The 13,607-nt window shown below is 41.4% G+C and overlaps 1 protein-coding gene across 3 annotated transcripts in view; it reads right to left on the bottom strand.

Moving 5' to 3' along the window:
- Positions 1–11,060, bottom strand: part of LOC136885623 (S-formylglutathione hydrolase) — a 56,895-nt gene extending 45,835 nt beyond the window's left edge. The window contains exons 1-2 of one of the 3 annotated variants that reach the window (XM_067158320.2): positions 10,914–11,060; positions 10,657–10,763 (exon numbers count right to left, since the gene is read on the bottom strand). In XM_067158320.2, the coding sequence (XP_067014421.1) occupies positions 10,657–10,727 (71 nt within the window). In that variant the 5' untranslated portion in view covers positions 10,728–10,763; positions 10,914–11,060. Of the gene's footprint in view, positions 1–10,656; positions 10,764–10,909 lie in introns of all 3 variants that reach the window. The other 2 variants (XM_067158321.2, XM_067158322.2) reach the window with 2 other exon arrangements.
- Positions 11,061–13,607: the final 2,547 nt, after the last annotated feature.

The following is a 13,607-nucleotide window of genomic DNA, read 5'->3' as shown; positions in this document are numbered from 1 at the left end:
AAGCACTGCACAGATACTAACACAAACTATCAGAAAACATTAAAACAAGCATAGGCATGACTTTACGCACATGCGCTATTACCTTCGTAAACAATTTGGCGCACGTGTTTTTGCGACTGGAGCACCACACTCCGGCCAGACCACCGACGACAATGTTGAGAGAGCGGAGTGATCACACTAGGTATTCTATTCGTCACAGTTGTGTTGATAACATACGACAGCGACATCTTTCGGGGTAAACACAAATTACTTCTGTCTTAATGGCATGTACTGGATATATACGACTTTTAAATCTTTACCTGTCAAATGAGCTACGAGACTACGGACTTGTCACCAGGAATTTAGAACAAGGTAAGTAAATTTGTCTAAGATGTAAGTTTATAGGGTATGAATAAATAAAGGTAAGATAGGATAAGTGGAGGTGGCAGAAGGAGAGTCATGAGATAAAAGTAAATTGGTAAAACTCATCACAAATTGTAGTTTCTCCTCAAACAAAACCCCTACTACCTGCAAGTATGAAGTCATAAATGTGCCGGCACATTCTGGTCTTGTTCACAGGCAGGGGTTACCGTGGGTGTTATTCTCCTCCCACCCACAGGGGGGAGAAGGGAAAGAGAACGCCCTGGATCATCAACACCAGGGAGTAAACTTTGGCGTTAGGCTTGGGATTTCAGTTAAAAGAGGTCCCGCGACTGGTGATCGCGAGATTATAAACCACACAAAACGACAAGCTGAAAGACAGACCAACAGCTTACAATAATTTTAGATGGCCTCTTAAATTGCTTGCATGATGATGATGATGCTTGTTGTTTAAAGGGGCCTAACATCGAAGGTCATCGGCCCCGCCTCTTAAATTGTGCCAAATCCTATTTCACTTCAAAAAAAGGCACTCTCTTCCCCACCCTCACCTGGAATACTCAGAGGTGCAGTCAAATGAAAAAATCCTGGGAGGGAGGGAGGGAGCCTCCTTGAACAATGTTCCACTAACGCTCCCGCGATTCCTGTACGTGGATATTATTTTCCACAGCACCTAGCGCAGAGCAAGATTGTAGATCGTAGTAACATCTGGCAACAGAGCGTTCCTCCACCCTTGCTCAGCGCCACGTGTTGACAACTGTCAGAACACACACATCATTTTAACACTTTCAACACTACAGCCAAACGGGATGATGATGATGATGATTGTTGTTTAAAAGGGCTTAACATCAAGGTCACCGGCACCTAATGGTACGAAATTAAATGACAAATTAAAAGTTCAAAATCATCCATGACCAAAATAAAAAATGTCGTGAAGAATGAATGGATGGATATGAATTTAAAACAATCAGTGGATCCGACTCAAAAACTATCATAAAAAATAGTATTACTGACCAAGGGACCACTTGTAAAGCAAAATCCTGAATCGAGGATGCTGTTGTCTAAAGGGGTCCAAAATCCAGGTCAACGGCCCCTCAAAATGGTACATGTCGCTAGTAATGTAGAACCATGGTATTGGTCATGTTGGGGTACTAATCAAAAGTAGCGTAGACTCACGGTGTTCCACACATGATGGTACTACTCACAAGTATTGGACGTCGCACAGGTAACGCAGACCTATGGTGTTTCTCACACAATGGCGCCGCTCATAGGCAACGCAAACCGATAGGGTTCCTCACCTAGGTGTACTAATCATGGGCGCTGGTTTTCCCGTGGTGTTCCTCCATAGTGGGTACTAATCACAGGCAATGCAGACCCACAGTGTCGCTCATACAGTGGTACAACTCTCAGGCAACGCCCAGACCTGTGGTGTTTCTCACAATGGTACTAATCACGGGTACTGGAAACCCACAGTGAACCACTCTCTGCTGCTACTAATCAGAAACCTATTGTGTACCTAACATAGTGGTAATACTCGCAAGTAAAGGTGACCCATGGTGTTCCTCACGAGATGTACTAATCAAAAGTAGTTTCATGGTTCTAATACAATCATCCCTTGGTCACCCCTTCTAGTCGCCTCTCACGACAAGCAGGGGATACCGTGGGTGTATTCGTCGTCTGCATCCCCCGCCCACTGGGGGCAGAGAGAGAAAAAAGAAGGGATCCGTCATTTCGAGAAATGAAGTAACGGACGAAGAAAGGCAAGGGCCACGAAGGGCGTGAAAATAAAAGACTCCCTAGGCCTCGAATGCTCTAATACCGTTGGAGTCGGAAAAGAACAAGAGTTGACCAAGGGAGGTCGGACAGGATAGATGGAAGTGAGCAGCCTGACACAAGTAAGTGGAAACAATGCTAGGACTCGGCTATGGGCCCCGTGGTCGCCACCCCACGCTTCCAAGTTGAGAGCCCCTTGGGCCCCTTTTAGTCGCCTCTTACGGCAGGCAGGGGATACCGTGGGTTACCGTGGGTGTATTCTTCATCTGCGTCCCCCACCCACAGGGGATAATGTCTTAAGTACTGGAGGATACGTATTATCTAAAATCCAGGTCACCGTCCTCCCATAATAGTACAAATCACAGAACCATACTGTTCCTCCTATAGTGGTACTAATCACAGGTAACAGACTGATCTTGCATGGTGGTACTAATCACAGGTAACAGACTGATCTTGCATGGTGGTACTAATCACAGGTAACAGACTGATCTTGCACGGTGGTACTAATCACAGGTAACAGACTGATCTTGCATGGTGGTATTAATCACAGGTAATGGTGTATCACACACAATGGCACCACTCACAGGTAACAGAAACTCACGGCGTTTCGCACATAAGGACACTACTCACAAGCAACGCAGACCCACAATGTTCCTCACTTAGTGGAATTAATCACAGGCCACGTATACTCGTGGTGTTGCTCACATAGTGGTACTAATCATAGGCACCGTAGACCCACGGTGTATCACACATTATGGTAATGCCCAAACGTAACAAATCCCATGGTGTTCTTCACATAATGGAGTTTCTCAGAAAGTGGTACTACTCACAGGTAGCACAGATCCATTCCAAACACAGGGAACCGACACATTCCAGCGCAGCATTACGGCACGTAGACGTTAGTCCGCGTAGCTGAATGCCCCCCACCCCTGCCTTGGTGGAATACACACGATAGCACTAACCACAGACCCGTGGTGTTCCTCAAATACGGGTACTACTCCTTCGTAACGTAGATCCATGGTATTCGTCACAAGGTAGTACTAATCACAAGAAAAGTCGACCCATGGTGTTCCTCATGTAATGGTACTAATCACAAGTAGTCTCGTCGTGGTTTTAAAATTATCATCCCTTGGTCGCCCCTTTTAGTCGCCTCTTATGACAGGCAAGGTATACCATGGGTGTATTCTTTGTCTGCATCCCCCACCCACAGGGGGTTGTGTGTTTAGTCTGCGAGAGCTAGTTTATTTCGCTCAAGTCCGCCGGCAAGCCGGTTAGGACGCCCCTATCTGCCACCTGGGACGCGCCACGTAGGAGTATCACCTCTCCCCCTGCTACACAAGTGTAGTAGGTTCATGGGCCCGTATGGGATAGGGGTGCACTGCTTTGCTGGTTGCGGATGGTACCCGTATACCATACGGTTGTGATACTGGCGCATTTGTAGGCAGCTGTACATATCCCATACAGTTCCGGCTCTTGCTTGGAGTTAATAGTTTATCTAGTGTCCACTAGAATGCAGTAGTTATTGGGTAGTTCAAACTAAAACAATAAAAAGGGTAGTTTCTCCTTGCCGTGATCTCTACTGAAGCAGTCGATATGCCGGTTGATGAGCGCACCAAATCTGTCAGCTGGGTTACTGTACAAATGTCAGCTCAATGAAAGTGACTGATATATCTTTTTTCTTTTTTTTTTTCCCCTTTACTAGTGGCTTTACGTCCCACCGACACCGATAGGTCTTATGGCGACGAGTGATATCTTGGATATTTCATCGGGAGTAGCGGGTTCAGAAATACATGACAGTGATGAATACTTCGTTTATGAACCAGATAACATATCAAGTGATAGTTCGGGGAAGATTTTTATTTGTTACGTTGCTTTCGAGTGCAAGAGTTTTTTATGCTGCATTATTTTACTCTGAATATAAATGATAGAAATACTTCACTTCTTTAATATTAAGAATTTCATTATGGTCCGTAGTGAATCAAGATTTACAATGCTTATTGAAGATAAAAGGTTTCCACCTATTCAATACACTGACATAGTGATTCAATTAAGACATCACATATTTATTATAAACGTAATGTACATTATAACTGAACAGGTGGAAACCTTTTATCTTCAATAAGCATTGTATACTTCACTTCTCCTAAAATTTGGGATTATTTTTTTGTTTAGACACCTGTACCACAAAAAGAAAGTACTGTAGATGGTGGTGCAAAGAGTGCATAGCCCAATGTTTTCAGGGCTAGGCCTACTATACCAAAACAAACTATTCCTAAATAGGCAAATTTTGTATTTCAAATGTACTTGTTTATTTGTGGTTTAAGTAGCCACATTAAATAACTTTCTTTTTTTGTTTGAGCAGGCTTATTGGTAAAACTTGAATGTAAAAATTTTTTTCTCAAACATTTCTTATGTTTTTCCATATTTTGACATCTTCACTTTGGTTGACTGACATCTTCATATGAATCGTCATAGGTGTTGGATACAATATTAAAATTTAGGACCAATACTAATGACATACAGTGAAACCTCGGAATGCGAGTAACTTGGTCTACGAGTGTTTTGCAAGACGGGCGTCATATGTGCCTACGTTTTCCCCTTCCGTGTTTGTCTGTTGAATGGATGAACAAGGTCTTTGGTCCTGCAGTGAAGAAATACCTTTCACTCAAAGACTTGCTGGTTATGGACAATGCTTCTGCTCATCCTCCAGGCCTTGAGGCCTTGAGGACGACTTACTGGAGCAATTCAAGTTCGTTAAGGTTAAGTTCCTTCCTCCCAACACTACTCCACTACTCCAGCCTATGGATCAGCAAGTCATTTCGAACTTAAAGAAGCTATACACCAAAGCACTATTTCAGTGATGCTTCGAAGTAACCAAAGAACTTACTCTCCGGGAGTTTCGGAAGAATCATTTCCCCCATCGTGAACTGCCTAAAGATCATCGATAAGCCCGGGATGGATTCAACAAGTGAACTCTCACTTCCACTTGGGGAAAGCTGTGACCTGACTGTGTTCTTGGACGTTACTTTGAGGGGATTGTCGGTGACAATGAGCCGCTGATTGTCGATGAAATTGTGTCGTTAGGGAAGACTATGAGGCTGGAGGTGAATGACGTGGACATTTAAGAGCTGGTGGAAGAACATAGCCAGGAACTGACCACGAACGAACTGATGGAACTGCATTGCGAACAACAGGAGGAGGTTATGGAGATCTCGTCCGAGAAAGAGGAGGAGGAAAAGTCAATGGAATCTCTCACTTCAACTGAGATTCGGGAGAAGTGCAAAATGTGAGAAACGGTGCAAAATTTTGTGGAAAAACACCACGGAATAAGGCTGTAGCAGTGCGAGCGATGAATCAGTTCAATGACAATGCAATATCACATTTTTGTGAAATCCTCAAAAAGTGGCAAAAGCAACAATCATTGGACATGTCCCTCATTAAAGTTGCACGAAAAGAAAACAATTCCAGTGAGCCAACAGATAGCAGTGATTACCTTAGTGAAATTCGTGCTACACAGTAACTCTACTCATGTCATCTCTCGTCTCCCTCACACCAACAATGGTTCTATTGTAAGGAAAAGTGCACTTTAATTTGCTTTACGTTCTATTTTGTTTTAGAAATGGTATGCGAATAAATATAAACGAATCATCAGCGTTTCAGTTGTTTCTTATGGGAAAAGTTGCTTTGATATACGAGCCCTTCGAATTACAAGCATGTTGCCGGAACGAATTATGCTCACAATCCAAGGTTCCACTGTATCCTTACAAGACATATGTCATTAAATCTGTTAGTCTAACAAGGAAAAATATGAACACTATATATGGTTCATTAATTACATTCTATGAGGAACTGTTTTCTATCAAAACTGGTTGCTGAAAACGCTCTTCTACCTACTTATATTGTAAAACAATATTCTAGAATGAAACCAGCTGTCAGTTTATTATTTTAAAGAGCGCCTAAAAAAAAGTTTTTAAAATGTTTTTATACCTCTTCAAGGCTAATTGTATGTCTTTATTTTATCTAAAATTTGGTGTTACAACAAAATTTTTATAATTGCTACAAACAATTTGACAACGCAAGGAGCTGTATATTTAAAAGATTGTATAATTTTATGACTTATGTAGAGCCTAATAAGAATTTATTTAGTCTCTGTATTTCAACTACATAAGTTTTAAGGTACACATGCAACTGAAAATAACAAAACTTAGTCTAGAAGGTCCTCTTTATGTACATACATATAAGTATTTTAATGTAGTTATCAAAAATGTCCTGCAACAATCTCCTAGGCTGATGATGGCAAAGTGAGTTGCTAAAACCAGTACCAAAAATGACATTAAACAAAAAGTGATGTTTTAATAATTTCACTATTTTGTAGCATTGAACAGGTGGAAAACCCTACCCTTATCTTTGATTGTAAATGTCGATTCAATACGGACCTAAAATGAAATTCTTGACATTAAATCTTCATATGATACAAAAATCAGGTATGTACTGTTGTGTACGAGCCAGTTCACTAGCAGGGTCCATGTTAAAATATGGTAGTGTTGAAAGTGTTAACAGAACTGTAGTGAGAACTTCCAAACAGTGAACAGTAAGAGGGTTCAGAATATAGAAGAAGAATGGCTGTCATACAGAGATGCTGTGTAAAGATGGGAAAAAGCAAACATCTTGGTGGAATGATGAAGTGAGAGCAGCTTGTAAACGTAACAAGAAGGCTTATCAGAAACGGCTCCAAACAAGAACTGATGCAGACAGGGAACTGTACACAGATGAAAGGAACAGAGCGAAACAAATGACTGTTGAATCCAAGAAGTTGTCATGGTAAGATTTGGGTAAAAAACCTGGAAAGGCTACGTCAAGCAGCAGGTGAACCTTTCTGGACAGTAATAAACATCTGAGAAACGGATGATGTTTCTAATGATGAAGGCATCCAGCCCCCGAGCCATCGGAATTAAGGTTAAAATCCGCGACCCGATCGGAATCGAACCCGAGACCCCTTACCCAGCATTATGTTGAAAATTTCCTAAGCGTGAAAATGTCATGAACAACTGAGCAGCAAAAATTAGGCCTGAAATGGCTTTATGAGATTACAAATGAAAGCAATAAGCAAGGGACCAGCAACATCTGCCATAACAAGGTGTTCACTGGCATTTTCAGTGGCTGAGAGTAAGTTGGATGAAAGACAGGCTGTCAGGATCAGGTAACTGAAAAATATGCTACAACAGGAACAGACTGTTACGTTTAAGTTTTGTAAACCAAGAGAAGAGTACAGAAGGAAAAGACTGCTGTACAAGTCGGCATAGAGCCGTGCCAGACGTTGCTCGGCTTTTCTAAGCTTCTCTAGGGTAGGCTGGTGGAGAAGTTCTACCTTCATGATATCTTGCGGCTGTCTTACGAGTGACCTTCATGCTCATCATCTGCTTGTACTTCAACGCACTGTGGATGTCTTTCCTCATACATATTTTCGACTATAAATACCCATGATGCAAAACAAACAGGAGACTTTCCCTGCTTGTGTCTGAGAACAGAGTTCAGTGATTGTTCATGTTTTGAAAGTAGCACCAACTGTTCACAAGGAGACCGTAAGTATTTCGACATATGAGATTTTACTTATAACAATGATTTACTTACGTCTGATTTCCAGTTCTTTCTTTCACCCAAACAGATATTACAATGGAGAAAAGATTAGATTATACCTTACACAAGCAGCGATTGAAGAGAGGCAATAGCCAAGCATAAGTTGCAAAAGACTTAGGCGTTTCTAGACAAAATTGTAAATGTTTGGAACAGAGTCTACAACAACTACGGAACATTTTAAAATAAGCCTAGATCTGGTCACCCCTGCTGGTAAGACACGCATTCGAAGGCAATGTGTTACTGATCCTCATACGATGGCAGTAGTTGTACAGAAAAGCACTATAAGATCAAACTTGGCTTAACTACTATCAAACGGTATGTCAGACATCAAGGTTTATTAGGCCAATAACCACGCACGAAGCCCTTGACGCCAGCATAGAATAGGAAGGCCCGCGAAAACAAGGAATGGAGTAAAATACTGTGGAGCGATCAGAGTAAATTCAGTACGTTCAACTCAGATGGAAATTCCTTTGCTAGATGTCCAGTTAGCACATGCAATGATGTACGGTACAAAAAACCCACAGTAAAATATGGTGGTCGTGTAATAGGCTGGCGATGCTTTTCTAGACATGGAGTTGGTTCACTGATAAAAATATAAGGCATTATGATTCAATTTGCACATGCCAGGATCACTGAACAACATATGCTAAACAAAACGTGCCTCGTTGGTGTTTGTATCAGCATGACAACAATCCTAAACATACCTGGAAGTCTGTCAAAACATGTCTTGGTAAGAAAAGTACCAGGGGTATCGATTGGCCAAGTCAAAGCCCTGACCTAAACCCAATTGAACATCTATGGCAGGAACTCAAAAGGCATGTTAAACATAAAACATACACAAACAAAGGAAGCATATTTTGAAGCTTTAAATAATGAATGATCCAAAATTCCTGTCTCGATGATGATGATGATGCTTGTTGTTTAAAGGGGCCTAACATCTAGGTCATCGGCCCCTAATGGTACAAAATGAGACAAACTGGAATGACAAATTAAAAGTCCAAAATCCTCCACTGACCAGAATTAAAAACGTGAAGAGGAAGAATGAATGGATGGATACGAATTTAAAACAATCAGTGGATCCAACCCGGAATGTCTTGCATTCACAGATACTGACGTGAAACAATAGTAGGCCTATTACTGACCAAGAGACTGCGTCTATAGCATAATTCTGAATCGATGATGCTTTTAGTCTAAAGGGGTCCATGTGCGCAGTTCCAATATATATATAAAATCAAAGTCATCGGCACCTCATAATGGTACTTAGCGCTAGGAAAGTAGAACCATGGTATTTGTCATGTTGCGGTACTAATCAAAAGGAGCGTAGACTTGCGGCATTCCACACAGTATGGTACTCCTCACAGGTAATGAAATTCGCACACAGAATACAGACCTATGGTGTTTCGCACATTGCGGCGCCATTTACAGGCAATGCAAACCTATGGAGTTCATCACATAGTGGGTACTAATTACAGACAAGCCAGAACGATGGTGTCGCTCCTAAAGTGGTACAAATCACAGGTACGGTAAAATGCATCCTGAGCCACACACTGTCGCTACTAATCACAAACCTATTGAGTACCTAACATGGTGGTACTACGCGCAAGTAAAAGCGACCCATGGTGTTCCCGCGTGGTGGTACTAATTACAAGTAGTATCATGGTTCTAATTTGATCATCCCTTGGTCGCCCCTTACGCGATTTCAATGTGAGCAAGATAGCGGAACGCAAGACAACAGTGATATCAGCAGGGAAGACCCCCAGGAGAGCTGGGAATACAAAACAGGAACAGGTAGATCATTTCAAGTACCTCAAGATGGTAGTACAATAAGTGATAATAAAGCTAGTAAATGCAGTGAGCTCACAGTATTCTGTAAATAAAGACAAAACTATCCGTTTCCATACAAACTTTGCTATAATGGAACGAAAGTTGTGTGGATTCGGGATATTTTATTCATATGTTAGAAGTTATAGACATGAAAGACGAGAGAATGATCATTGGTACAAAAAGGTGGGAACAATGGCAGCAGCATACGCAAAATGAGTCTAAGTTAGGAATTAACTTGATGGATGAAGTGGTAAACACAAACCGGCCTTGGTAATGCGAATGGAGGATAATGGACTCAGACATGGAGAATATGAAAACTAGAGGGAGACCAAGAAAATTTGAAGATAGAATCATAGAACTTCACAAAGCTGCAGAGCTACTTACAAACTGAGGATTGTGGACATGTTTCGTTAATTCATAGAGGACTGCAGACTGAACACAAAGGCACATCAGCCAATGTATCACCGTAATATACTGATGTTTATTCGTTATTACACAGCAGTAAACAATTTCTTCTGATTACAAGCTAAAACAAAATAATTTATTTTCTGAGAGGTATAAGGAGAGATGCCACATATGCAGAAAGTGAAGTACTTTAACAGTTAAAATTATATTGTTATGCAACATCATTCATATAGTTTAGCACAGAATCAAATATAATTTGTTAAATGGGGATCTGTTATGACGTAACTTCAATGGTAGATTTTGGGAAAGTCTTCAAACATTAGCCTAAAATTATTTTTGCTCAAAATCATGTTTCTGTAACCTCCCACCCTTGTACGCCGAACAGCGAATTTCTCCGAGCTTCAAATAGTCCACATTCATCTCCTCTAAATGCTATATTACATGCATTTCATTTGTCATCTGACAGTGATTTGAAGGCCTCTAATGAGACCTAATTCCTCATGAGTGCATAACACGTTTCTAGAGACTGAATTTGCAGAACTCTTTCGACATAAACCACATGATTAGCATCAAGAACTGTTCGATATGACGATATATAACTAACCTTCGATAGTAAAATATACAGTAGTTGGGAAAATACTAAACCAACGTATAACTCACCTGTCGTGAGAGAAGACCTTTTGATAACCTCCAAAACACCGGTTGCTCGACACTTGCGTTATTTCAGCCATTTTTCCAACCCAGGACGCAAATCTTCGAATGTAGAGCTTCAGAATGAAATGGAAATTCGTATGAAGATAACCACAGTTCAAGGTCACATGGGAATAATCGGCAACTTATGCAACAATCACTGATCTCATGAAAGCCGTTCTTAAATAGCTTACGGATATAAACTAAGAACAAAAATTACTACCTACTATTCAACAAAACTGTCTGGCAACAGATATCGGTCCTAGCAGATCTGGACGCAAGACTTGGCTCGCCTCACAGCAAGCAAAGGAAATGTGTTTACGTCATACCCACTATCCGACTCCTGTTATATCAGTATTATGGTTCAGTATATATTTGAACAAGTTCTACCTAAATATTTCTGGATAGAACTGAGGTTATCAGCGCAATAGTGGCCTAACCATCAGAACTTTGGTTTATGGGTATGGACGTTTGAAAATCTGGCGTGTATAAGTATTTGTATAAATAATGTGGTATTCGGACATACATATTAATGATGGATTATTGGCCGTTTTGATATGGGTTAGCCCAGGGCCTGCAAATGCCCGGGCTAGGACCATGCCGAATGTAACACGGCACAGCTGTAAACAATGCCGCCCTTGCTAACTATTTACATTAGTTGCTCATAGATGTTTACATTTCATATAAATGGGGCGCGAATTTTATTTCGGTAGGCGAACCGGTATCGTATCGCATTCGTTACGCTCCTGCTTAGGACTATTTTTCGGCGCACTTGGCCGTAATACACGAAAAATGTGGAATGGACAACGTAAACCGATTACAGTAGGCTTACAGGGGTCGGTCTCAATCTCCAACACTAAGGCGATTTTTTTATTTTCGCGGCGTGGCGATCGACTCTTTCATCTACGTCGCCTCGGACATGCCGTTAGTTCTAAGAACAAGGATCATATAAGAGAAAGAGATATGCTCAGCATGCTACCAGGCCAGATGACGTGATATGGTATCATAGTGGTGTAATCGGGTAGCAACCACATAAGCATAAATAGAAAAATGTCTAGGGCCTACATGTAAAACCTGACAGATTGTAAAAAAGCGCATGCAAGGATGTGTTCCTGGAAAGTCCAGGTAATTGTGTTATAGTTGGGAACAGGTTTCGTGCACAAGTCATTAGCCCGTTCCTCTCCAGTCCAGTTATTCAGGGGATCAGTCCTTCTTGGCACTGCCGTGAAGAGCGCGAGCCAATAGGGCATCTCTGGTACCCAGTCTCCGATCCCGCAGAATGAGGCCACGTCCAGGAGGATTGTTGTAAGACCAAATACAGTAGAGACAATACACGACACTGAGCGAGATATCGAGGGACAGCTATTGGAGCTCACTCTAGCGGATAGACCTGAACGGTACTGATTCTGTCATAAGAGCACGTGTATTTTTGTGTGAAGTTTTTGGTGTTACTTATGCGTTTTCAGTGAGTTGACATAATTAAATAGCGTGTGTCATTCCTTGATATCTCCTCTCAACATGAGGGGAAAGGTATGTGCTCTGTTTGGCTGCAGTAATTACGTAGTAGAGAAAAAATGCGTGCTCGTTCTTCAGGTTCCCTCGTGACAAGAACATGTAAGTAATATTGTGTTTGCATATAAATTCTTCCAGTGACAGAGAGATTTTTATAGTACTTCATAATCTTCTGACCTGCTCGACCCATGTTTTAACGGGCTTAAAATATAATACGCATATTTTATTGTATAGTGCAGCATTTAACCTTCAATACTGATGTGTTGTTGTAGGTGTGATATGTGGGTTTTGAAATGTCACAGAAGTGATTTGGATAAGGTGTACAAGAAAGAAGGGACGTTATGCTTATATAAGAATTATAAGATCTGTTCAGATCATTTCCAGGCCAGCGACTTTAAAAATCCTCGACTATACAGCCAAGGGTATGTTACATTTTTACTCTAATTGTACGTAAATATTCCTCAAAGCATCACTATCGACAACATTTTCAAACTTTTCTTTCTTTTATCCCTCTTCTCAGATTAAAGCCGGGATTTTATAGATTTTCTTTCTGTTAGTAGGCTTCATGTTAAGAGGAAAATTGTCCAGCTATTAAATGTTCATTCATTGCATCATATGTGTAAGGAATGTGCCGATATTTTTATTGACAAATGTCTTAATGTGATGATACATTGTTTTTAAATGAGGAAAAAAGGCAAATCCAACCGTAAGATTTCAGGCAGGTATGCTAAAGCTAAAAAAGTAATGCATAAATGAAAGGTCAAGCCATTTCACAGCAGTCCATTTCACAGCAGTCCATTTCACACCTTGTTTATATGTCTAATTTCAGTTTTTGAATAATAAACTTTTAAATAATTCTTCAATCATTTATCCAGAATTGCTTTAGCAACTTCGAAGTTAATATCACAATACCACTTTCTTTCTAGACGTAATTTATTTATCCATTTCCGTATATACATTTCCATTGATATTTGAATTTAGCGCGATTTGTTCAGGTCAGGTCACTAGGAGCGCCACCGTCGAATTGTCTCCCATTTTAGCAAGGCGAAATCCGTAAGTGTCGTGTATTGTCTCTACTGTATTTGGTAAGACATAACGCCAGGCCACCTCAATCACTGGCCGGCCTATGGCAACTGCGATGAGAGGCCGACAGATCCCCGCGCAGTTGGAGCACAACGGCTCCTACCTACGTGCTGTGCAGGCACAACGGTTGCTGCGCACTTGTAGCCCATAGCTACCTTAACGGTGGCCCCACCTTATACAGCGCAAACACTACAAGAGCTGCAGAGGGGGACGTTTCGCTCTCACCTGACTGACACTACCTGCTGATTGGCTCCGCGTTCGACTGCCTTCCTGGGAGCAGTCCTATGCTGCACCTGTGAGCCGGCGCCTGCTTCCTGGTTGTGTCT

This window comes from Anabrus simplex, chromosome 14 (genome assembly GCF_040414725.1).
Source record: "Anabrus simplex isolate iqAnaSimp1 chromosome 14, ASM4041472v1, whole genome shotgun sequence".
Lineage (NCBI taxonomy): Eukaryota > Metazoa > Arthropoda > Insecta > Orthoptera > Tettigoniidae > Anabrus > Anabrus simplex.
The sequence above is the reverse complement of the archived record's forward strand: the minus strand, read 5'-3'. Positions and strand labels throughout refer to the sequence as shown.